The sequence below is a fragment of the Nilaparvata lugens genome, chromosome 12 (genome assembly GCF_014356525.2).
Source record: "Nilaparvata lugens isolate BPH chromosome 12, ASM1435652v1, whole genome shotgun sequence".
In the NCBI taxonomy this organism is placed as follows: domain Eukaryota; kingdom Metazoa; phylum Arthropoda; class Insecta; order Hemiptera; family Delphacidae; genus Nilaparvata; species Nilaparvata lugens.
In genome coordinates, this window is record NC_052515.1 from 22228162 (window position 1) to 22250671 (window position 22510).

At 34.7% G+C, this 22510-nt stretch overlaps 2 protein-coding genes across 2 annotated transcripts in view; one reads left to right on the forward strand and one right to left on the reverse strand.

The window, feature by feature from the left end:
- Nucleotides 1-22510, forward strand: part of LOC111055871 (dynein heavy chain 1, axonemal) — a 357355-nt gene that overhangs the window by 80265 nt on the left and 254580 nt on the right. The window lies entirely within an intron of this gene.
- Nucleotides 1-22510, reverse strand: part of LOC111058990 — a 104534-nt gene that overhangs the window by 13487 nt on the left and 68537 nt on the right. The window contains exon 4 of the mRNA XM_039439159.1: nucleotides 6881-7058. Within this exon, the coding sequence (XP_039295093.1) occupies nucleotides 6881-7058 (178 nt within the window). The remainder of the gene's footprint in view (nucleotides 1-6880; nucleotides 7059-22510) is intronic.

Below are 22510 nucleotides of genomic sequence, written 5' to 3' on the forward strand. Positions count from 1 at the left end.
AATGCTGTAAATCACCCCGAAGACTTCTGCAACTGCAGACATTGACAACAGGGTTTACAGCTAGATGGAAACTCGATGAGAACTACTATCCAAAAATCTTCGAGGTGAAGATTTCACCCTGAAATCTCCGGGGTGATTTACATAATTTATTTAGGATTTTCGTTAAATGATAATTATATATTAATTAGCATTTGAATAAATGCATTCTCCATTTAATTCCATCTGTAAACTGGTTGGCCGCTATGGCTTCGTATAAAATGAGCGCTGCTATCCAGAGTTTGTCAGTTTGGTGTAAGGGTAAGCATTCCTGACTGGCAATTGGGAGGTACCGGGTTCGATTCCCGGGCTGGCAAATAATTTTTGGATAGTAGTTCTCATCGAATTTCCATCTAGCTGTTAACCCTGTTGTCAATGTCTGCAGTTGCAGAAGTCTTCGGGGTGATTTACAGCATTTATTTAGGATTTTCGTTAAATAATAATTATATATTAATAAGCATTTGAATAAATGAATTCTCTATTTAATTCCATCTGTAAACTGGTTGGCCGCTGTGGCTTCATATAAAATGAGCGCTGCTATCCAGAGATTGTCAGTTTGGTGTAAGGGTAAGCATTCCTGACTGGCAATTGGGAGGTACCAGGTTCGATTCCCGGGCTGGCAAATAATTTTTGGTTAGTAGTTCTCATCGGATTTCCATCTAGCTGTTAACCCTGTTGTCAATGTCTGCAGTTGCAGAAGTCTTCGGGGTGATTTACAGCATTTATTTAGGATTTTCGTTAAATAATAATTATATATTAATAAGCATTTGAATAAATGAATTCTCTATTTAATTCCATCTGTAAACTGGTTGGCCGCTGTGGCTTCGTATACAATGAGCGCTGCTATCCAGAGTTTGTCAGTTTGGTGTAAGGGTAAGCATTTCTGACTGGCAATTGGGAGGTACCGGGTTCGATTCCCGGGCTGGGCAAATAATTTTTGGCTAGTAGTTCTCATCGAATTTCCATCTAGCTGTTAACCCTGTTGTCAATGTCTGCAGTTGCAGGAGTCTTCGGGGAGATTTACAGCATTTATTTAGGATTTTCGTTAAATAATAATTATATATTAATTAGCATTTGAATAAATGCATTCTCTATATAATTCCATTTGTTGAAAATACTCGTTTGAAATAATAATCAATTTTATTCTATTGGACAAGAGAATTTTTTTTCAATAGATGAATAATCAATTTTTATAATTAAGACTTAATATTTTTCGATTTATTATATTACTAGATTGTTAAAACGATATGGCAACGTTGAAGAGCTAAAAAAGGGTCTTGTTTTCTTGAATGATAGACAAGCCAGATAGCAGCATCAATCTAATCAAATACTGCCATCATAACTAATTTACAGTTATTCTTTTTGCTACTTCTCTTAATTTTCTTGCTGACTCACAAAACATTGATCCTAATATCCTCCATTTCCCGCTTATGAGAATTTCCACATCATATTTTTAGTAAAAATTGTTGGATGGATTAATGAACATTGACAATACCTCAAATATATTCTCTATTTTGAGATTTTTCTCATTTCCGAATTGATTCGAAAACTAAATAATTGCGAGATTGAGGAATGGATGAGATCAAATAAAAGTGAAGAAAAAATCTTCTAGGCACCTACTGTTTCTTGTTTTATGTTTTTTTTTATAATAGAATAATAATTATTGTGTGACACTAACTTCTATCTAATTTTATCATTTACTAATCTACAAAATTATATTTTGTGTGTAATTTTCACGAATCCTTGTTCTTGATTTGGTTGTAAGTTCTCAGTTTATATATTGAATAAATATTTTCTGCTACTCAGGTCTACGCACAGGTTTTACCTTGTAGGCTACTCCTTAAACATAGATTGACTCCTCCTCAAACATAGATGATGTTTACATGTATTCATTTGATAATATTTATGAAACTTGTATTGTGTGTGAAATAAATAAACATAGTGATATCGGGAATAATATAGTGATTTAAGAAACTCATCTCATTCATTCATGATCAGAAAAAAGTTCTACAGTAGTCCACTGGATTTGTGAAGCAATTTATAATTCAAGAAGCTGAGTTTCTTGAATTGAATGTTTTGTTTCATTTGGTTATCATACGAAAATATCAATCGATAATTACTTACAATGTTCGTGGGATGATTATATTACATTGACATAATTATAACAATGATCATAGATATATTAATATTCATATTCATCAGAAATGAAAAATATATAAATAATTCCACTAGAAAACCATATCAATGGCAACAATTAATTTTAAATTGAAATTGGGGAGTTTCTCATTGTATGAATAGATGTATAAATAGAAATGAAAATAAAAATCTCAGTACCTTTTTTTGAATTATTTCATCAGAACATGATTCAACATTGATGCCATTTTCAAGTGATATGAAATAAATACTTCTGGAAGACAATATTTTCTTATTCAGTATTTATTTATTTACTTCATATCACTTGAAAATGGCATCAATGTTGAAATATGTTGTGATAAAATAATTCAAAAAAGGGTACTGAGATTTCCATTTGTATTTCTATTTATATTACAAGGAGCCCTATACAGAAAGGAGATTAGATGTATATAGGCAGAATAAGAACAGACAGAGAAAGGAATGACCGCATAACAGCATAATTGAACATTAAAGCTGTGGAAACAACAATGGATGAACGGATACACTCCTCGTATGGAAATCTCCTCAGAATGGATAAAGACAGAAAGTCTCGCCAATACATTGAGTCCAGGGTAGACAAGGCAGACGACCTACAGGAAGACCACGGGTGACATGGGAGGCAACTGTTCCACAAATACCAGCAGAAAGAGGCATGTTCGTGAATTAGTTGAGGAGAATGGCTACGGATTGGATTATATTAGATTAGAGCTTTCATGTATGTTTACTATTCTTTGTATATATATACTATTCATGTATGTTACAATATTTACTGGCTTATACACTAATTTACATTGAATGACAGCATTACTAATAAAACCAGCACACACACATCTATTTTTATTCGTAAGATATTTTGCCGTCCTTATGAATTCTATCCGATTGACTGGAACTTGACAAACATCATCTGTTCAATCTAATAGAATTTTTAAGGACGGCATTATATCGAACGAACAAAAAATCTGGTGTGGCGCACTCACACAACTTTCCTTGCCGTTATGAAAATTGATCACCTTACGCTAGTGTTTCCGCGCATCTCAAGTCTACTATTCAAAGATTTGAGCCATCTGGTGACAGGGCAATAACGCTGGAGACACACATGAGGTCTGCTATCTCTTCATAGTGAATGATTTAATAGAATCAACAATAATTTGCAATTCAATAATCACATTTTCTCGAATTTGAAGCTTATTTTCAATTTTAGGTGAAAATGTTACTGAACATTAATTGAAGAGATTTTCATGCTCAATCTACTCCACTTGATTTTTTTTTTGTTTCAATTGTATCTGAAGCCTGATAATTGGGAATCTAAAATCGAACTTTTCATTGATGGGGCGAAGCTCCCGAAATTTTTACAGATATGGGACTTGTGGCAGTTGATAGAGCTTATCGATGACTATTATGGGTATAAATTTGATCAAAATCGTTGGAGCCATTCTAGAGAAAATCGCGAAAAATCCTTTTTTTTACAACGTTTTCGCCATTTTAGCCGCCATCTTGAATCGCATTCATTCCATTAATTGGGAGATGAGATATCGTGTACACAGACGCACATACACTCATATACACACACACACATAGACAGACCAATACTCAAAAATCATGTTTTTGGACTCAGGGGACCTTGAAACGTATAGAAAACATTGAATTAGGGTACCTTAAATTTGTTTGGGAATCAATACTTCCCATACCTATGATAGGCAAGGAAAGTAATGAAACGTATAGAAAACATGGAATTAGGGTACCTTAAATTTTTTTGGAAAGTAATACTTTCTTACCTATGGTAATAAGGCAAGGAAAGTAAAATGGATGTGTGTGTGCGGGGCTTTATTTAACGAGTTTTAGAAAGTAAATATAAAAAAGTAATCAATGAGAATGAAGATCGAATGCAATTAGAAAATCGATAATATAATATTGTGATGTAACTTCATAAATTGGCGGTGTTTCAACAAACAATTGTTGACTCATTTGAAAAAATATAAAAAAATATCCTTCCCATCAACACACGACCGGGAGAGCAGAGAACAACAAACGGACAGAGAGCAGTGGAGAAGATGGATCCGAGGCGACCACCCAACGCTGTGAAAACGGCACTTCGGGTTGGATGAAGAAGAAGTGTATGATAATAATTATGATTATTATACGATAAGAAAATCCTCGATTTCAATTTGAAGTTTTTTATTCAATGTAAATTTCAAATACCTTACTTTTGACGAACCTTAAAGGGATCGAATTTCGACTATTATTGGGCTGAGGCTGATGGAACATAAACAGACTTTGGAATTTCCAATAACCGCTGGAAACAAATATCAACTTTCTCCCTGTTATTACTTCCTCTCGTTCCCTCTTGTTACTTTCATCTCAACTAAAACCGTTATCAATCCGACCTGCAAACGTCACCATTTTTCGATAAAGGACGGTGATGCGTTGACAGCTGTGTCGAAATTCGACAAAAACCTCGAGAATATTTGAAATTGGATGCACTTTATCCAGTTTCATTCATGCTTTAAGAATGTTTTCAGAGGATATCCGACAAAGAATTTCAATGACTTAAAACCAGCATAGCATAACTGTTGGTTCGAATTTCAAGAGAGGAAATAACATTCTACTACAGTAGAGGAATGGAATAAATATATTTTTTCAAACATTGGTATAATGTCATTGGATGTCAGACTCCATCCACATAATATTCACTCATTTAATACGGTAGCCTACGGTAGGCTACTGCACTCTAAAATGAAAACTCTGGTCTATTCTCATTGAACAAGTTCAGTTGATTCTACTCATATAATACTAACATATAATTGTTGAACATTCTTGAATGACCGTTGATTTCACTCAAATTATTGTGGTTTATTTCACCATAATTGATCCGGTCGAGAGATATTTTTCACTTCTGGTCTCCAATATCAAGACTTGTGAGGTTTACATGTGAATATAGTTGTAAAAATCACTATTAAGTATCACTTGAGAAAAAGGCTACCTAATGTTGAAAATTATTGAGCATTTCAAGTGTCATCGTTTCTAATACAATTGACTTATTGATCGAATGACAAAGAATAAAGTAATGGAGTGATCAAATGTGGATAATGAACGTACTCCCTCCTGGAGCTCCAGCTCGCTTTTCTGAGAGGATCTTGAATAGTTGAGAGTCAACTGATTATTGACGAGTCAGAAACAATTTATAATCAAGCCATAGTTACAAATAATATGACTTGTTATGGAGTCCTAGTTATTGTTAACTATATATAATTATATATTTTTAATCATAGTATAGAATATTGTATCGATTGTAAAATTAATGGTCAATTTAAATATGATTTGTCTTGATTAGTTGCTATACTCTGTACAGAATTACTTCAGACTTGAGATGGACATGCGCAGCAGAGAAAGCATACAGCGCATACAGCGGCAGGGATACAGAGGCGCTATGTTGCCGTTTTGAAGCGGCCAGCGATCTCCAACTTCTAGTGACTGTTCATGTGCTCATGCTACACATGCGAAGTTTGTTCTGTCAATAAACTCCTCTGGTTGCAATCCACTGGCAAACAGAGAAATTATCATCATTATGTCTGAAATCGGTCACAGGACTTACAAAATGGCAACTGCGATTCCACCTATGACTCTATTAACACTGTAATTTGCTGATCTCCCTACACTTATCTGAGCTGCATATTCCTCCAAGTCTGAAGTAAATTTGTACGGATTATAGTCACTGGATTCTGTTTTTACTTTCCTTGCCCTATTACCATAGGTAAAGAAAGTATTGCTTTCCAAAAAAAATTAAGGTACCCTAATTTCAAGTTTTCTATACGTTTCAAGGTCCCCTGAGTCCAAAAAACATGATTTTTGGGTATTGGTCTGTGTGTGTGTGTGTGTATGTGTGTGTGTGTATGTGTGTATGTGTGTATGTCTGTGAACACGATAACTCCATTCCTAATCAACCGATTGACTTGAAATTTTAAACTTAAGGTCCTTATACCATGAGGATCCGACAATAAGAAATTCAATAAAATTGGATCCAAAATGGCGGATAATTACTAAAAAACAATGTTTTCACGGTTTTCTCGAAAACGGCTCTAACGATTTTCTTCAAATTTATACCATGGATAGCTATTTATAAGCCCTATCAACTGACATGAGTCTCATCTCTGGGAAAACTCCAGGAGCTCCGTAATATCCTTGAGAAAAATGGCGGATAATGACTAGAAAACCATGTTATTCACGGTTTTCTCGAAAACGGCTCAAACGATTTTCTTCAAATTTATACCATGGATAGCTATCTATAAGCCCTATCAGCTGGCACGAGTCTCATTTCTGGGAAAATTGCAGGAGCCTTCCTACCTCCTTCTCGTGTATGAGGTAGGTAGGTAGCGCAGTTCATAAAAATAACACGTAGTCGAGATATTTCATCTGTAGAACAGCTGTTTTGACGACTTTAAAAAAATGACGACTAAAAAAATCATCGAATTTCACAATTTACGCAAAGGAAAAAGTACTCTGGAAACAATTATATATATATATTTATATATACACTTATAAAGAAGTCTGATCGTAGTTTCAAATATGTGCAAGGAAAGTTGTGTGAGTGTACCACACCAGATTTTTTATTTAATCGACTAATTAATCTCACTTTAAACTTGTGAATTTGGAGTGAATTTGATCAGTGACTCACGTATGCATCTGGTGGCCTGTGGCGGTGTCTCCTGCGTGGTGGCGTTGGTAAGCCTGGTGGTGACCACAGTCTGCGCCTGCATCTGCACATGACTGGAGCTGGAGGTGGCAGCCCTGTTCGACGAGTGGAACGACTGCTGAGACGGCCCGCGGCAGATTTTGTTGGTAGAACTGCTCGACTGCAACAGAATCAAGAATGAATATTCGAATTATTATCATTTCACCTGTAAACGGAGGAAGGATTGAAGAATTACCATTTATAGAGAGAGAAAGAAAGAAAACTAGACTGGAAAAAGAAAGAATAGTAGACTAGAAAGAGAAAGGAAGGATGAAGGAGAGAGTGTCAAGATGAAGACTTGTAAGGAGAGGCAGGAGGAGGATGGAGAGGGGGAAGCGGAGGAGAAGGAAGAGTAGGATGAAAGGAGAAAATGGAGAAAAAAAGAAAAGTAGAAGGAGAAGGAGAAGATAAAGAGTGCGAAGAGGATGTGAAGGAGGAGAAGTAGGAGGAAGAGGAAGAGAAGTAGGATAAGGAGTAGAAGAGGATGAGAATGAGGAGGATGGGGTTGCGATGGTGGTTGTGTCCTACCATCCACCGCATGAGGAAGAGCAGAAGGAGGAGATGAAGAAGAAGAGGAGGAGGAGGATGAAGAGGAGGAGATGGATGGAGAGGAGGAGGTGAATGAAGAGGAGGAGGAGGATGAAGAGGAGGATGAAGAGTAGGAGGAGGATGAAGAAGAAGAGGAGGAAAACGAGGAAGAGTAGGAGAAGTTGAAAAGAGAATGAAAGAAGTAGAGCAGAATGTGTAGGACGAGAAAAATGAGAAGATAAGGAGAAGGAGTAGGACGATTATGATGACGACGATTTTCCATGAAAATCTGTTGCCGCGTTTCCCCATAAATGCGGAACATACATATAAAACATACATGAATGCATAATGATAAATACAAAACCATCGACTTCAATCTCAGACCTCACTTCGCTTGGTCAATTATTCTTTATTCTCATGAGAATGAGAAATTTCTTGAATGGGAGGATGTAGAGAAAAATTAGATCATTTCATATGAAAGAAGTATTATCCAGTGTAAGTAGTATAGCAGAAGTGGTAATTGGTGACACTGAATCGATTCGAAAATTATGTTTGAATCAATACAAATGAAAGATTAGTAATGCAACAGAGATTTGATCAATAGAACGAAGTTTAGAAATAATTTTATTATAACAATTTGAGAAGAAAGGTGTAAACGGTATAAAATTAGGTGTAATTCTATTTTCGAATTGGATTTTGGAATAGAAATGTACTGCATTGCCTATCCTCTCATAAATTTTACGATCTGCATTTCACAACATTCTCAATTCGCAGATTGGGAAAAACAAGCTCGTATATTTGAATTGAATGCCGTAATTTATGTGCGGTGGAAGAAAATAATTATTGAGATCTCCATCGTTGCTATTTCCGAGAAAATAATAATCAGACCACGGAAAAGTTCATCTTGGATTTTTGAAACTGCTTCTATCAATGATTTTATGCTGCTTGCCAGAATAGCCACTTTTCAACAATTTTATAGTCTTTTATAATCATTTTACAGATGAACTGAGAATGAATAACCTCATAGTTGATCAACTGAATGAATAACCTCATAGGCATGATCAAGAATACCTTAAAAAGGTTCATTACTGTGATATGAACTCGAAAACATAAAGTTGAGAATAAGGATCAAAAGAAAGAAATGGTATAACGTACTTGGAATGGAAACAAATAATGGTGAACACAAACATGGTATAACATCATGTAGAAGTTTGGGAGAGAATATGATTATCTCACTACCTCTTCTATTCCAGAAGCAAGGAATTCAGTCAACCGATGAAAATTCCAATATTATTCTCTTTCATTCCATACGCAATATTGAAATTCTTAGAAGAGAAATTGGTTTCAGTCTGGATAACACTGTAATATAATGTATTCTACCGCTCAAGGGTTGGCGAATAGTGAAAGTTGTGTTATTGGGCTGGTAACATTCATGCTTGCTTTACAATCACTTGAAAGCGAATTTACTGGAAACTTCCTTTGGAGTTCGGAGTTTTTGGATATTACAATTTTCAGATCCTTTGTGCTTCGCAGCGTGTGAATGACCAAAAATCCTATTTTCTCCAGTAATTTTTAAATATTTTTCTCCTCTTCTTCTTCTTCTGCTAGTGCCTATTCGTTCCGAATATTGGCGATCAGCCTGACTATGGATATCTTATTTACAGCCATCCTGAAAAGTTCTGTTGTAGTTTTGGAGAACCAGGTACGCAGGTTTTTCAGCCATGATATTCTCCTTCTTCCTGGTCCTCTTCTGCCATATATCTTTCCTTGGAGAACGGATTTCAGCAGGCCGTATTTTTCTTCATTACGCATTATATGGCCAAAATATGCAAGCTTCCTGCTCTTGATGATGTTCATCACTTTCTCCTCTACTGCTTTTTAATTCTTATACTAATAAAATAAAGCTGGATCCGCATACAAGAGTGACAGTGAACAGTGAAAATATAATTTCAATCACCTGCAATGGGATTATTCATACTCGCGTCGGTCAGGCTGAATGGGATAAGTTCAATAGGAACTCGTGGGAATTATATTTTCACTGTACACTGCCACTATTGTATGCGAATCCAGCTTGAAGATATTATTAATCTTGTATTTTCATATTTCTTCAATTATCATAGCCAAAAGTGCTTGTCTTTGCTAGGTCTAGGTGCTAGGTCTGTATGTTTAGCTGAGAACTAGAAAAGTTTGGAAGAGTATATACAGGAAGAGTAAGAGTAGAAGTTTAGAACAGTAGAAAAAGACGAATTATTATCAAAACCTAACACCTAAAAATCTGGTGTGGCGCAATCACACGACTTTCCTTGCGTTATGAAAATGATGACCTGACGCTAGTGTGAACACGCATCTAAAACATACATGAATGCACAATGATAAATACAAAACCATCGACTTCAATCTCAGACCTCACTTCGCTTGGTCAATTATTCTTTATTCTCATGAGAATGAGAAATTTCTTGAATGGGAGGATGTAGAGAAAAATTAGATCATTTCATATGAAAGAAGTATTATCCAGTGTAAGTAGTATAGCAGAAGTGGTAATTGGTGACACTGAATCGATTCGAAAATTATGTTTGAATCAATACAAATGAAAGATTAGTAATGCAACAGAGATTTGATCAATAGAACGAAGTTTAGAAATAATTTTATTATAACAATTTGAGAAGAAAGGTGTAAACGGTATAAAATTAGGTGTAATTCTATTTTCGAATTGGATTTTGGAATAGAAATGTACTGCATTGCCTATCCTCTCATAAATTTTACGATCTGCATTTCACAACATTCTCAATTCGCAGATTGGGAAAAACAAGCTCGTATATTTGAATTGAATGCCGTAATTTATGTGCGGTGGAAGAAAATAGTTATTGAGATCTCCATCGTTGCTATTTCCGAAAAAATAATCAGACCACGGAAAAGTTCATCTTGGATTTTCGAAACTGCTTCTATCAATGATTTTATGGATCCTTATTAGATGCTCTCCTTCGGCATACAACTCATGAGAGTTCAATGAGAAATAAATAAGGGATACTGCTTGCCAGAATAGCCACTTTTCAACAATTTTATAGTCTTTTATAATCAGTTTACAGATGAACTGAGAATGAATAGCCTCATAGTTGATCAACTAAATGAATAACCTCATAGGCATGATCAAGAATACCTTAAAAAGGTTCATTACTGTGATATGAACTCGAAAACATCGAGTTGAGAATAAGGATCAAAAGAAAGAAATGGTATAACGTACTTGGAATGGAAACGAATGGTGAACACAAACATGGTATAATACTCATCATGTAGAAGTTTGGGGGAGAATATGATTATCTCACTACCTCTTCTATTCCAGAAGCAAGGAATTCAGTCAACCGATGAAATTTCCAATATTATTTTCTTCCATCCCATACGCAATATTGAAATTCTTAGAAGAGAAATTGGTTTCAGTCTGGATAACACTGTAATATAATGTATTCTACCGCTCAAGGGTTGGCGAATAGTGAAAGTTGTGTTATTGGGCTGGTAACATTCATGCTTGCTTTTACAATCACTTGAAAGTGAATTTACTGGAAACATCCCTTGGAGTTCGGAGTTATAGGATATTACAATTTTCAGATCCTTTGTGCTTCGCAGCGTGTGAATGACCAAGAAGCCTACTTTCTCCAGTAATTGTTCTCCTTTACTGCTTTTTAATTCTCATACTTAATAAAATAAAGCTGGATCCGCATACAAGATTGACAGTGAACAGTGAAAATATAATTCCAATGACCTGCAATGGTATTATTCATACTCGCCCGGCCAGGCTCAACGAGTTCAATAAGAACTCGTGGGAATTATATTTTCACTGTACACTGTCACTGTTGTATGCGAATCCACCTTGAAAATATTATTAATCTTGTATTTTCATATTTCTTCAATTATCATTAGCCTACTGCCAAAAGTGCTTGTCTTTGCTAGGTCTAGGTGCTAGGTCTATGCTTAGCTTTGCTAGGTGCTATGTTTAGCTGAGAACTAGAAACGTTTGGGAGAATATATTATACAGGAAGAGTAAGAGTAGAAGTTTGAAACAGTAAAAAAAGACGAATTATCAAAACCTAACACCTAAAATATAGTCTACTATTTCCAGCTCAGTTTTCTTATTCTCTACAAGAGCAATCAGATCAGAAAGTTTCAAATTTGATTCACAGGTTCACCTGAAACTACTTCAGATGTGTTTGGGAATAATATTAAAAATCTTTTTTAAAATTGTTTGCCCTATTTATTCGTTCGAAATGCTGTCTGAAAAAATCTCACATCATTCAGTTATTCTTGCTATCCAGCGGCACACTTCGGAACTAAGTCTAGATTGATTGATTATTGAACAATCAGGAAAGTAGGCGAAGCTGAGAAATGTATCTAAAGGTGCGTACAGATTTACGCGCCGCGAACATGAGCAATTCACTTTTAATCAGCTGATGCCAAGCTTTTCATATCTGTACCTTACCGTTCTGTAAAAATACAGATATAATCAGTTGTTTAAAAGTAAATTGCTCATGTTCGCGGCGCGTATATCTGTACGCACCTTAAGAGGTTACAGGACTCAGTAACTACTGTCAGCTACCGGCTGACTTCAGAACTAGGAATAGAATAATTTTTGACCAATCAGGAAAAAGAGGCGTGGCTATAGATGCCTGTCGATGTGAATAGTTTTACTCCACCCAGTAACTGCTATCATCTAGTGGCAGAAATTGAAACTTCGTTTGGATTCATCACTGGATAATAAGGGCGGATCAAATGGGTTTGATGGGTAGCGAGAATGAATAAACATTCAAATTCTGTCTGAAAAATTGTACATCATTCAGTTACTTTTGCTACCTATCAATCAATTTAAGGTTGGGAACCACTAAACTTCATCAATATAAGAAGTCTCACTTCATGAATTTTATCCCTCCTTCACCAGTCACCCATTTCATAAATAGAGCGCACTCTTGTCAGTCCTCAGTTGAATCAATCACTGACCATTTGTTTTAAGCTCATCACTGCTAGCTGATCTCAATTAGTGTTCAATCAAAGCCCAATGCTGATCGCTGCTAATGGAGATCAGATGAACACAGGGATTCCTGAAAATTCCCTCACATAGATAAACAAGGGATCGTTCTTGCAATAACAATACACTCTTCAAGGTTCAGAGCTGGCCACGATACTTTATCAACATCCAGTCATTAATTTCAGTCAAGAGCTCCCGGAGGTGTTGTTACATCCTCCATACAAGACCATTATCACTTTTTTCTTTTTCTCCTCCTCCTTCTTCTTCTTCTTCCTCTTCTCCTTCTTCTTCTTCTTCTTCTTTTTCTTCTTCTCCTTCTTCTTTTTCTTCTTCTTCTTCTTCTTCTTCTTTTTCTTTTTCTTCTTCTCCTCCTCCCACTCGCCCTACTACCCCTCACCCCTCCTCTTCCTCATCCACCTTCTCACTCTTCTTCTTCTTCTTCTTCTTCGTCTCCTTATTCTTCTTCTCATGATTTTTTGTCATTCCTTTCTCTCCTTTATCATGCAATAGGACATGTCATCTTGTCTCATTCCTACTTATTAAGATCAGGTCCTCACAGAACTCTCATATTTCATTTCATCTTTCCTCCCTTAGTGAATGAGTTGATTGTGTTTCGTACTCTATTGAATTGAATTCTCTATTACATTGGAATTAATTTTAAATTCAGAGTTAATGATAATTGTATTGTGTAGGAATGGCATTCAAGTATTTTGTCAAGCTGTATGAAATGGTGATATTGCTGGTAATGACAATACATTTATCCATTCATTGCATTGGAAATTGCAATATATCGGAATGGAAAAACAGGTCCTACCCAAGAACTTCTTCTGTTTTCAAATTTTGTCCATTAAATAAATGAGTTACTTTATCCTGAATTATTGTGATGAACCTATTTCATCTGTAATACATTCCAATCTATAGTGTGATTCAATCCAAACTTTAAATAAAAAGACTAAGCAAATGTCGAGAACCACAGATTTTATTAGAAGTACAAAGACCGGTTTCGGTTGTTACACCATTGCAATCTCTGAAAAACTTTCAGTTTTCTACAACGATAACCTTGAAACCTATATACTTATATTTTCGCAGTTCAAATTGTTAATATGAGTATCTATCAACATACTGGTGATAAATCAAATCAGAAGCTTCATTTTAACTATAATTAGTGAAATATTTATGTTTTGGAAAATAGATGAATGAGGTGGAGAGACGAAAGTAATTGGAAGGGGAGAAATTATGATGACGAGAAATAGATGATTACTCAAGAGATGACTGGATATTTCTTTTTATTGGTTGTAGTGAGAAATAAGATTGAGAGGAAGGATTGAGGAGAATAATTCGAGGTTGAAGAAGAAAGATGATGATTATTATGAGAATGATGATGCTGAAGATGATGATGATAATAGTGATGAAATAATAATGTCTGAAACTGAAAAATATAAATAGGCAAGGTTTAGAGGAAATGAATTTGGATATGAAGCTGAGACTGAGCTCCTGAGGAGTTCAACAAAATCCTAACATTTTCATTCAATTGTAGATTTTAATCTCGACTGTTTCTCCCAAGAATCAATGATATCTTAAATCATGAAGGGATAAGCTTACAGCCGTAGGGATAGGAAAGTTCGTTTGACGCATCATCACGTCTGGACTGATTAACTTGAAATTATGCATATAGATTCTTAATCAACCAAGAATAAGTTTAGGCCTATTTTCAATTTTTCAAGATTTCATTACTTCAAGTTTCCAGTTTGTCAAGTTTTCAATTTGTCATGCTTTCAGTTTGTTAACTTTGATTGAGAGTGGTCAAATAGTGTATTCAGCGGTTTCATTTTCTATCTTCTCATTCTCCTCCTATCTTCATAGCATTCATATACCTTCTATCCTATTTTTCCATATCTACACTATAATATAGGATTGTTGGAAACGGCTGGATATTTCTTCTAAGAGGCAAATTCAAAGATAGGTCTGATTGGGTATCCATCCGAATAAAAAAAAACTGATTGTCTGTGGTTTAACAATCATGATCCGTCATCTTGGAACCGCTTTTTTGAATCCAACTTTTTTTTTGTATTGGAAGGTGATCATAATTACGATACATGATTTCGATACAGAATCAAGAGAAAATGAATGGTGGAAACCGCACATCGATATCTCAAACTGTATTTACATTCAAAGATACTAATAAATCATTCATCTATCTATCATTATTTTATACTACGATTAAGGAAAGAACTGGCTTATACACGAACAGGATAGGAAATTCACAAATGATGCATCATCACTTCTGAACTACTGGACTGATCAACTTGAAATTTTGCATATAGATTATCAATTAACCATAGATGGTTCTAGGCCTATTTCAAACTCTTGAAGATTCCACTCAGTCAAGTTTTCAATTTGTCAAGTTTTAGAATAGACCCATGCGGGGCACGGGTAACATGCTAGTCTAAAGGCAAGGATGGTATATAGCTATTATACACTATCTTGGTCTAAAGGTACGTTTTCGTTTATGCGTAAATTTCGGCAGTCGACGACGGCAAGCATTGTTGACACTCATATTGTTCAAATTTCAAGTGTGCTAAAACAGCTGATCATATAACTTTTCATTATTTGTCTTTATTATTAAAGAATTGAACATTTTTGATTATATCAACATATTGCCATTTAAAAGTATGAAAAAGTATTAGCTCAACCTGCCCCATTAAAACAGAATTGAACATAATCTGTTATGTTATGTAGACAAATTGAAATCCACCCAATCTGAAATTCTCTCCCTGTCGTGGTCGACGACGGCATTTACGCAATAAAGGAAAACCCATCTTTATATAAATTCCTATGATGTTTCTTTTGAATAATATTGTTTTCGAAACATTATATGGTTCATGAAATAGTGAGATCAATATTATTATAATATAAATTGTGATCTCAATTATGAACACTGGTGCTATCTATTAATTTCAGTGAAGTGAGTTCCACAACTTTCAAGAGTAATTCAAATGATTATTCTAACGATAAATTTAATATTTCTAATAGTAAATATCCACTATCATGTAATTGAAATTTAATGTTGTACATTCCCTATGTCAGAAATCATTCTGAGGGAGATCATTCTATCACATTCTAAGAATGAAAGTGATTATACTTTTTCCTCCACCTCCTGTCTATAGTGCTTACTTTACTCCCTCGAACATAATACTAAAGTGTCACTTTTTCGCTCTTGGGAGGAAAAAGCAGGAAAACTCCCTAGTGCGTAAAAGTGACTCCATTCAAATAAGATGGGAAGCATTTCTATTTTAAATACGTACATTTGAAATAGGTTAGAAGGTCTAAGCTCAGATGAGGAAACATATAGAGTGATCATTAAACGAACTAAATTCAATATCTCAACCAGACATTTGATCAATACATGGAATTTATGTTTGTATGCTAAAATTATTACAAACTTCATATCACTATACTAAAAAAAAATTGTAAATTTTTTTCATCTCATGTTATTCAAAATACCAGCCAACGAATATTCCTCATTAACTGATCAAATTTGAGCGGGAGCTTCATCATAGCTGTAGTTGTGGCGGCCATTGTTGTTACAACTTTTGCCGACATATAGCTCTGTCGGTGGAGAACTGTGATTACAAGCCAGCTGTTTCTGTTTACTTTTTGAATTAGGTTTTAACACATTATTGTTTGGTCATGTACGTTTTTAAAAATTATTTTATTTATAAAAATGTAGGTGGAGAAAAAATGTTGTGTATATCACGAGTGAAAAATGTTTTTTCTCCCTCAGAAAAATTGTTCAAAATTTTCCTTCAGGGAGAAAAAACAGTGCTTTTCACTCTAGATATACAAATACAGGTAACTATTGCCTCACACAAATCTGTTAAATGTCGGTATTGGTTGAATTGGGAGAATTCTGACAGTTTTTAGTGCATATCACTGTCCCAGGTACACGTGAATATCGTATTTTGTTGATTAAAATCAACACAACAGAACTGTACTGAGCTTTATGTCATCTGAGTATTTTCAACCTGGGATATTGTAGATTCCTCCGGCATCCTCTAGTTGTCTGGTTATTTCACAACATGTTTCGTGGAATGCCTTTCATGAATATCATGCCCTGTTTCAAGCAATAACATCTCGTAATAAGCTGACTTTTCTCTTGCCTTTGTTGTCATGTTGTTGTGAGTTATCATGGTCTTCTAGATCGTGTTTTTTATGACGCTCCATGATATGACACTTTATGTATAGACATAAAGTCTATACAAAGATCATAAATTAATGACGTTAATCATGACTTTACCACAACATAGCCTACAATAGCATAAGTTTTGATAAGTTAGTGTTGGAATCTGAATTAACTATAAAATAGGAAATCAGTAATGGATATGTTTTCTAATTAAATAATCACTTTGATCAAGTGCTCACACCAACAACTTATCAAGGTGCGTACAGATTTACGCGCCGCGAACATGAGCAATTCACTTTTAATCAATCAGCTGATGCCGAGCTTTTTATATCTGTATCTTACCGTTTCTGTAGGAATACAGATATAGTCAGCTGATTAAAAGTAAATTGCTCATGTTGGCTGCGCGTAAATCTGTACGCACCTCCATGTTAACAAGTTAACCGGATTTTTTGGAAATTTTTTATTTAAATCATAGCTTTTGGAATAAATTGTTCATCATATCTTAGAAGCATGGTTAACAGAACGTGTTGACCGGATTTTTTTTGAATTTTTTTATTTAAATCATGGCTTTTGGAATATTGTTCATAAAATATTAGAAGCGTGGATAACAGAGAATTGTTGTGGAGAAGAATAATATATAGTAAAAAGTTTATTCATCACCCTCAATATTCGAAATCAAATAGAATGCTGAACATTTTTCTCTTCGGGTTTGCGTTGCTATCACATTCTATGAACCAAGACTGTGGTATTCATAGTAGTAACCATCTGTCTATTATTAGAGAGATCTCGAATCGGAATTCAATAATTGTTGATGGGAATGTTGATAACGAAACAGCTGAATCATGGAATTCTAACCATTTTCCTATCTGGCTGATGGAAAGTTATCTCTTTTCCATTATTCGTTCATTTATTTTTTCTTTTCCATGAGCTCAATACCACAATAATTGAATAACAGTGGTCGGTTAATTGGAATTATAAAATCCTGGAATTGAATGTGATGAATAAATGGATTTTCCAGTGGAGTTTAACAAAAGAGCCAATCAAAACTCTTCTGCAATAATATTAAATTATTAACAAATTTCATGAGCATTTGAATGAATAAATGTTAGCGATAATAGTACTCCTACCTCATTATTAACCCAAAATTAAATTTAATTCTCTTGAAAATCATTCATCAATTTCATACCTAGAAATAATTAAATAATATAATTTTGATGCTGAGCTCTCACGGACAAAACGTTACTCAGTGGTTTTCAAAATAACCTTATTTATGAATTCATGGAATGCTGCTTTATAGAAAGTACACTCAATTCCATGTTATAATATTGGAGACAGTCTGTTTCAATAGTGATGCTGCAGTAAGCTTGCGTGGTTCTGGATATTTCATAACAAAAATTATGTAATTCATGAATAATAATTATTGTTAAGTACAGAGTAATTGTGGTATCCTGATGGTCATGAGTTAATTTATTCGAATAATGGATAAGAAAATAGACAGAGATAACATTTCATCCTTTACAATCATGGCAATTGCTGCAACAATATTCAGGTTGTGAATAATACTGTGGAAAAATCACGTGAACATTTTCACCTTTTTACTTTCCTTGCCCTATTTGCAATATAGGTAAGGAAAGTATTGCTTTCCGAAAAAAATTAAGGTACCCCAATTTCTATACGTTTCAAGGTCCCCTGAGTCCAAAAAAGTGGTTTTTGGGTCTGTATGTGTGTGTGTGTGTGTGAGTGTATGTGCGTCTGTGTACACGATATCTCATCTCCCAATCAACGGAACGACTTGAAATTTGGAACTTAAGGTCCTTCCACTATAAGGATCAGACACGAATAATTTCGATCGAATGCAATTAAAGATGGCGGCTAAAATGGCGAAAATGTTGTCAAAAACAGGGTTTCTCGTGGTTTTCTCGAAACGGCTCCAACGATTTTGATCAAATTCATACCTGAAATAGTCATCTATAAGCACTATCAACTGCCACAAGTCCCATATCTGTAAAAATTTCAGGAGCTCCGCCCCATCAATGCAAAGTTCGATTTCAGATTCCCAATTATCAGGCTTCAGATACAATTTAAACAAAAAAAATCAAGTGGAGTAGATTGAGCATGAAAATCTCTACAATTAATATTCAGTAACATTTTCACCTAAAATTGAAAATAAGCTTAAAATTCGAGAAAATATGATTATTCAATTGCAAATTATTGTTGATTCTATTAAATCATTTACTATGAAGAGATAGCAGACCTCATGTGTGTCTCCAGCGTTATTGCCCTGTCTCCAGCTGACTCAAATCTTTGAATAGTAGCTTTGAGATGCGCGGGAACACTAGCGTCAGGTGATCAATTTTTATAACGGCAAGGAAAGTTGTGTGAGTGCGCCACACCATATTTTTTCAATTATCAGAGCAAAATTTGTACTTATCAGCCGTGAAAACCAATGAAGACTGATAAAGCCATTTATGAGAGGTCCTGCAATGACTTCATAGCCATCTAGAATTGGAATAAAATAGCTTAGAATTGTAAAAATACCCTTATAACATGCTAAGCTCATGTAACATTTGGACTTCAAACAGACAGCTGTCAAATGTGGAATGATTCATGTCAGAACTGTAAAATGGTTTTAGATGTGCCTCCTGGATCTTTGCCTTCTTGTCACGTATAGATTATAGTGTGCTTCATTGGGAAATAAACCCTCCAGGAGACCTAGCTCAACTCATATATTGGCGAGTGACACCTTTCGAACAATTTTATTTAAAAAAAATTGTATTTTTTGGCACTTATTAAGATGCGTACAGACTTAAGCGCGACGAACTCGCGCATTTCATCAGCTGATACGGTATCTGTATTTGTATAGAAACAGTAAAAGGTACACATTTGATATTAAAGCGTTTATGCTGAAAAATGAAATGTGCGTGTACGTGACTCTCAAGTCTGTACGCAGCTTATGACTACAAGGAAACAAAATGTAAATATGATATTGAATTAGAAAGAGAAATTCATTTTTCACGGTCAGAAGAGAATTCTAGGTAGCCTTGCCTCAGGTAATTTGAAAAAAAAATCTTTTCCTTTTGGGCACTGAGTTAACTGACATGATAGACGCACTTGTTTTCATTGATAATTTATTCTTACAGAGATCTTGCCTCCCTCAAGGCCACAAGCTCATTCACAGTAATTCTCCGTCTATTCCCTTATCGTCCTCAGTTCTTTTACTTGCTTGTCTGGTTTCCACTCAACACACGGTTCTCATTCAGCATGTTAGCATCAACTTGGATTGGAAAAGGATTCTACTCCCTTGACACACAATGCCGCCAGGATTTGCAGGAAGCCTTAAAACCTTTCACTTGGGCCTTCCATGGGAATCTAGCTCTTCTCTTCACAAAATTCTCTCATCTATTCTCTCAACTATTCAACAACACAGATTCATTGTGCAGGTTGAAAACAGCGAATTGTTAACCGCGAAACAGCGTGTAGTGAATTAAAAAGGCTTGCAAAACTGTCAAAATCAGAACATGTGATGACATATTGAATTTATTTTCATTTTTCCATTAAATCCACTGGCCTCCTGTGAAAGGATGTTTTGATATGACAAGGCTTGAAGTCGAGTTGAAAACAAGCATTTTCAAATACTCCAATTCCCATCTCAATATTTATAGAACTTTAGCGTATATATTCCATCTCAGAATACGCGCATTTTCACTGCAACTCCATCCTCGAACTAACATTCAAATTTCGAGCTGGTAATTCTCTTAATTTTTTCCTATTAAGGAAGTTATTATCTTGTGTTGTAATTTAAATAATTCGTTAGAATCGTTTAGGAGGTTTAAGTGGAAGAGAGGGCCGACTGCGTCCTAACTTCGCCATCCAGGTTGAAATAACGGTAGCCTATCAGATCTATCTAGAATGAGCTTTTTCTTTCCGCTCACAAACAATCTTTCAACATTCAGTTGATATTATAAGAATATTTCCAAATTAGGTTTGTCACTCTGAATGAGCTTCAAGGATGCGGATCAATCCCTTTCATTCTTCATGCACACAATAACACGTTGCAGAAATTTCAGTATTTTCCACCAACTGCTTGAATAGGGTTGCCAATAAATTTCATTTTTCTTCTCAATATCACACTGCCACTTGCTGTTTTCATTTCATCCAATTTATCCATCCATTGGATCAGACAAGGAATACAGTGTGGAAGGGAGAAAAACTACCATCATCATATTTTACAATCTTTTCAAAGCCAACATGAACACATAATAATAGCTTGTTGGAAATTCAAAGCTTGTGTTCTGCTAAGATCAATTTCGTAGCACGAGAAAACATCCACTCCGTAGCGCATGATATCTAAAAATCCTAGAGAGATTCCGTTGCAACTGACAGAACCTCTCATAATTAATTCTTCTAAATTCAAAATACCAGCTTATATATCAGCAAATATATTTTTGGACTAATATTGAAATTGAACTTTTTATAGTAGAGGCATAACCTTTTTTTTGGACATGTAACATTATCAAAATTTGGGAATGGAATAGTTTTCGGCCATGCCTGTTGTTCCTTCCCAATCATATTTATATGATTTGTAATATTGAATCCACAAATAATAAAAATAAAAAATAATAATGTTTAATATGCTGTGCAAAGGCTAAAAATGAACTTTCTACTGGTGATATTTTTTAATGTTTATCGATTTGAATCTCATGAAGCTATCAACATGTAAAAGTTTATCTCAGGAAAACATTTTTTCTCCGATCATTACTTTTCGAGATATGATCGCCCAAAGATTAAATCTTCAGGACAGAACATTTCAAATTCGCTAAGAGATAAATCCATGAGATTTAGAGGATAAATTCTCTATGGTCTTGTTGATTGAATAAAACCAACATTTTCTGAAAATATAAACTTTTGAGAAAGTCATTCAATTTACCAAAAATAAATTTTAGTTGAGTTATTTTTGGTAAATTGAATAACTTTCTCAAAAATTGATGTTTTCAAAAGTTTCATGTTTTATTCAATGTACTATACGATGAAGAATTTATCCTCTGAATCTCATGGGTTTATCTCTTACTGAATTTGAAATGTTCTGTGATATTTCCCAATAATTTAAACTTCAGGCACTTATATCTCAAAAAGTAATGATCGGAAAACACAAAAGAGCTACACCAGCACAAAACGGTCGTCGCCACACCAAAGAATGTGAGTGTTTTTTCACTTTAATGTTATATAAGAATGCGATAGTAATAATTCCAGTGAAAACAAGATGGATAACCAACAACGGAAAAAAATGTTTCCTGAGAAAACTTTTCCATTTTGATAGCTTGATGATATACAAATCGAAAATATCACCAGTAGAAAGTTTATGTTAAGCCTTTGCACAGCCTCAAGATGAATGCTCCCATGCTTACAATTGAAAGTGAATGCCAATATAGATTATTAGTAGTTTGAGTAGCTCTCAACTATATATAGAAGATAGGAAGCACGTCTCTGCTCCTCCACTTGAGAAGTCAAGTGAAAGGGATTTCTCAAGAATCTTGCCTTTGTTTTCCAAGATGAACAGTAATTTCGATCAATAAAAATGGAAAGAGGTATCTTTTATACAGAGTGAGTTATATGTATGGGAACCCTTCAATAAGTTGAAGACTGATGTATAATACTGTAACTTTCACGATACGTTATCGGTCGAATACTCTACCTTTTGACGTACAACTGAACATTGTAAAGTATTAAATCTGGGTAGATAAAAAGCCCTAACAGAAACAGTAATAGGTCTGAAAATAAAGTAACTGGCTAATATCGCCAAATAGATAATAACTAAGATTAGATAGCATCAGCTTGTTCTGGCTAAATG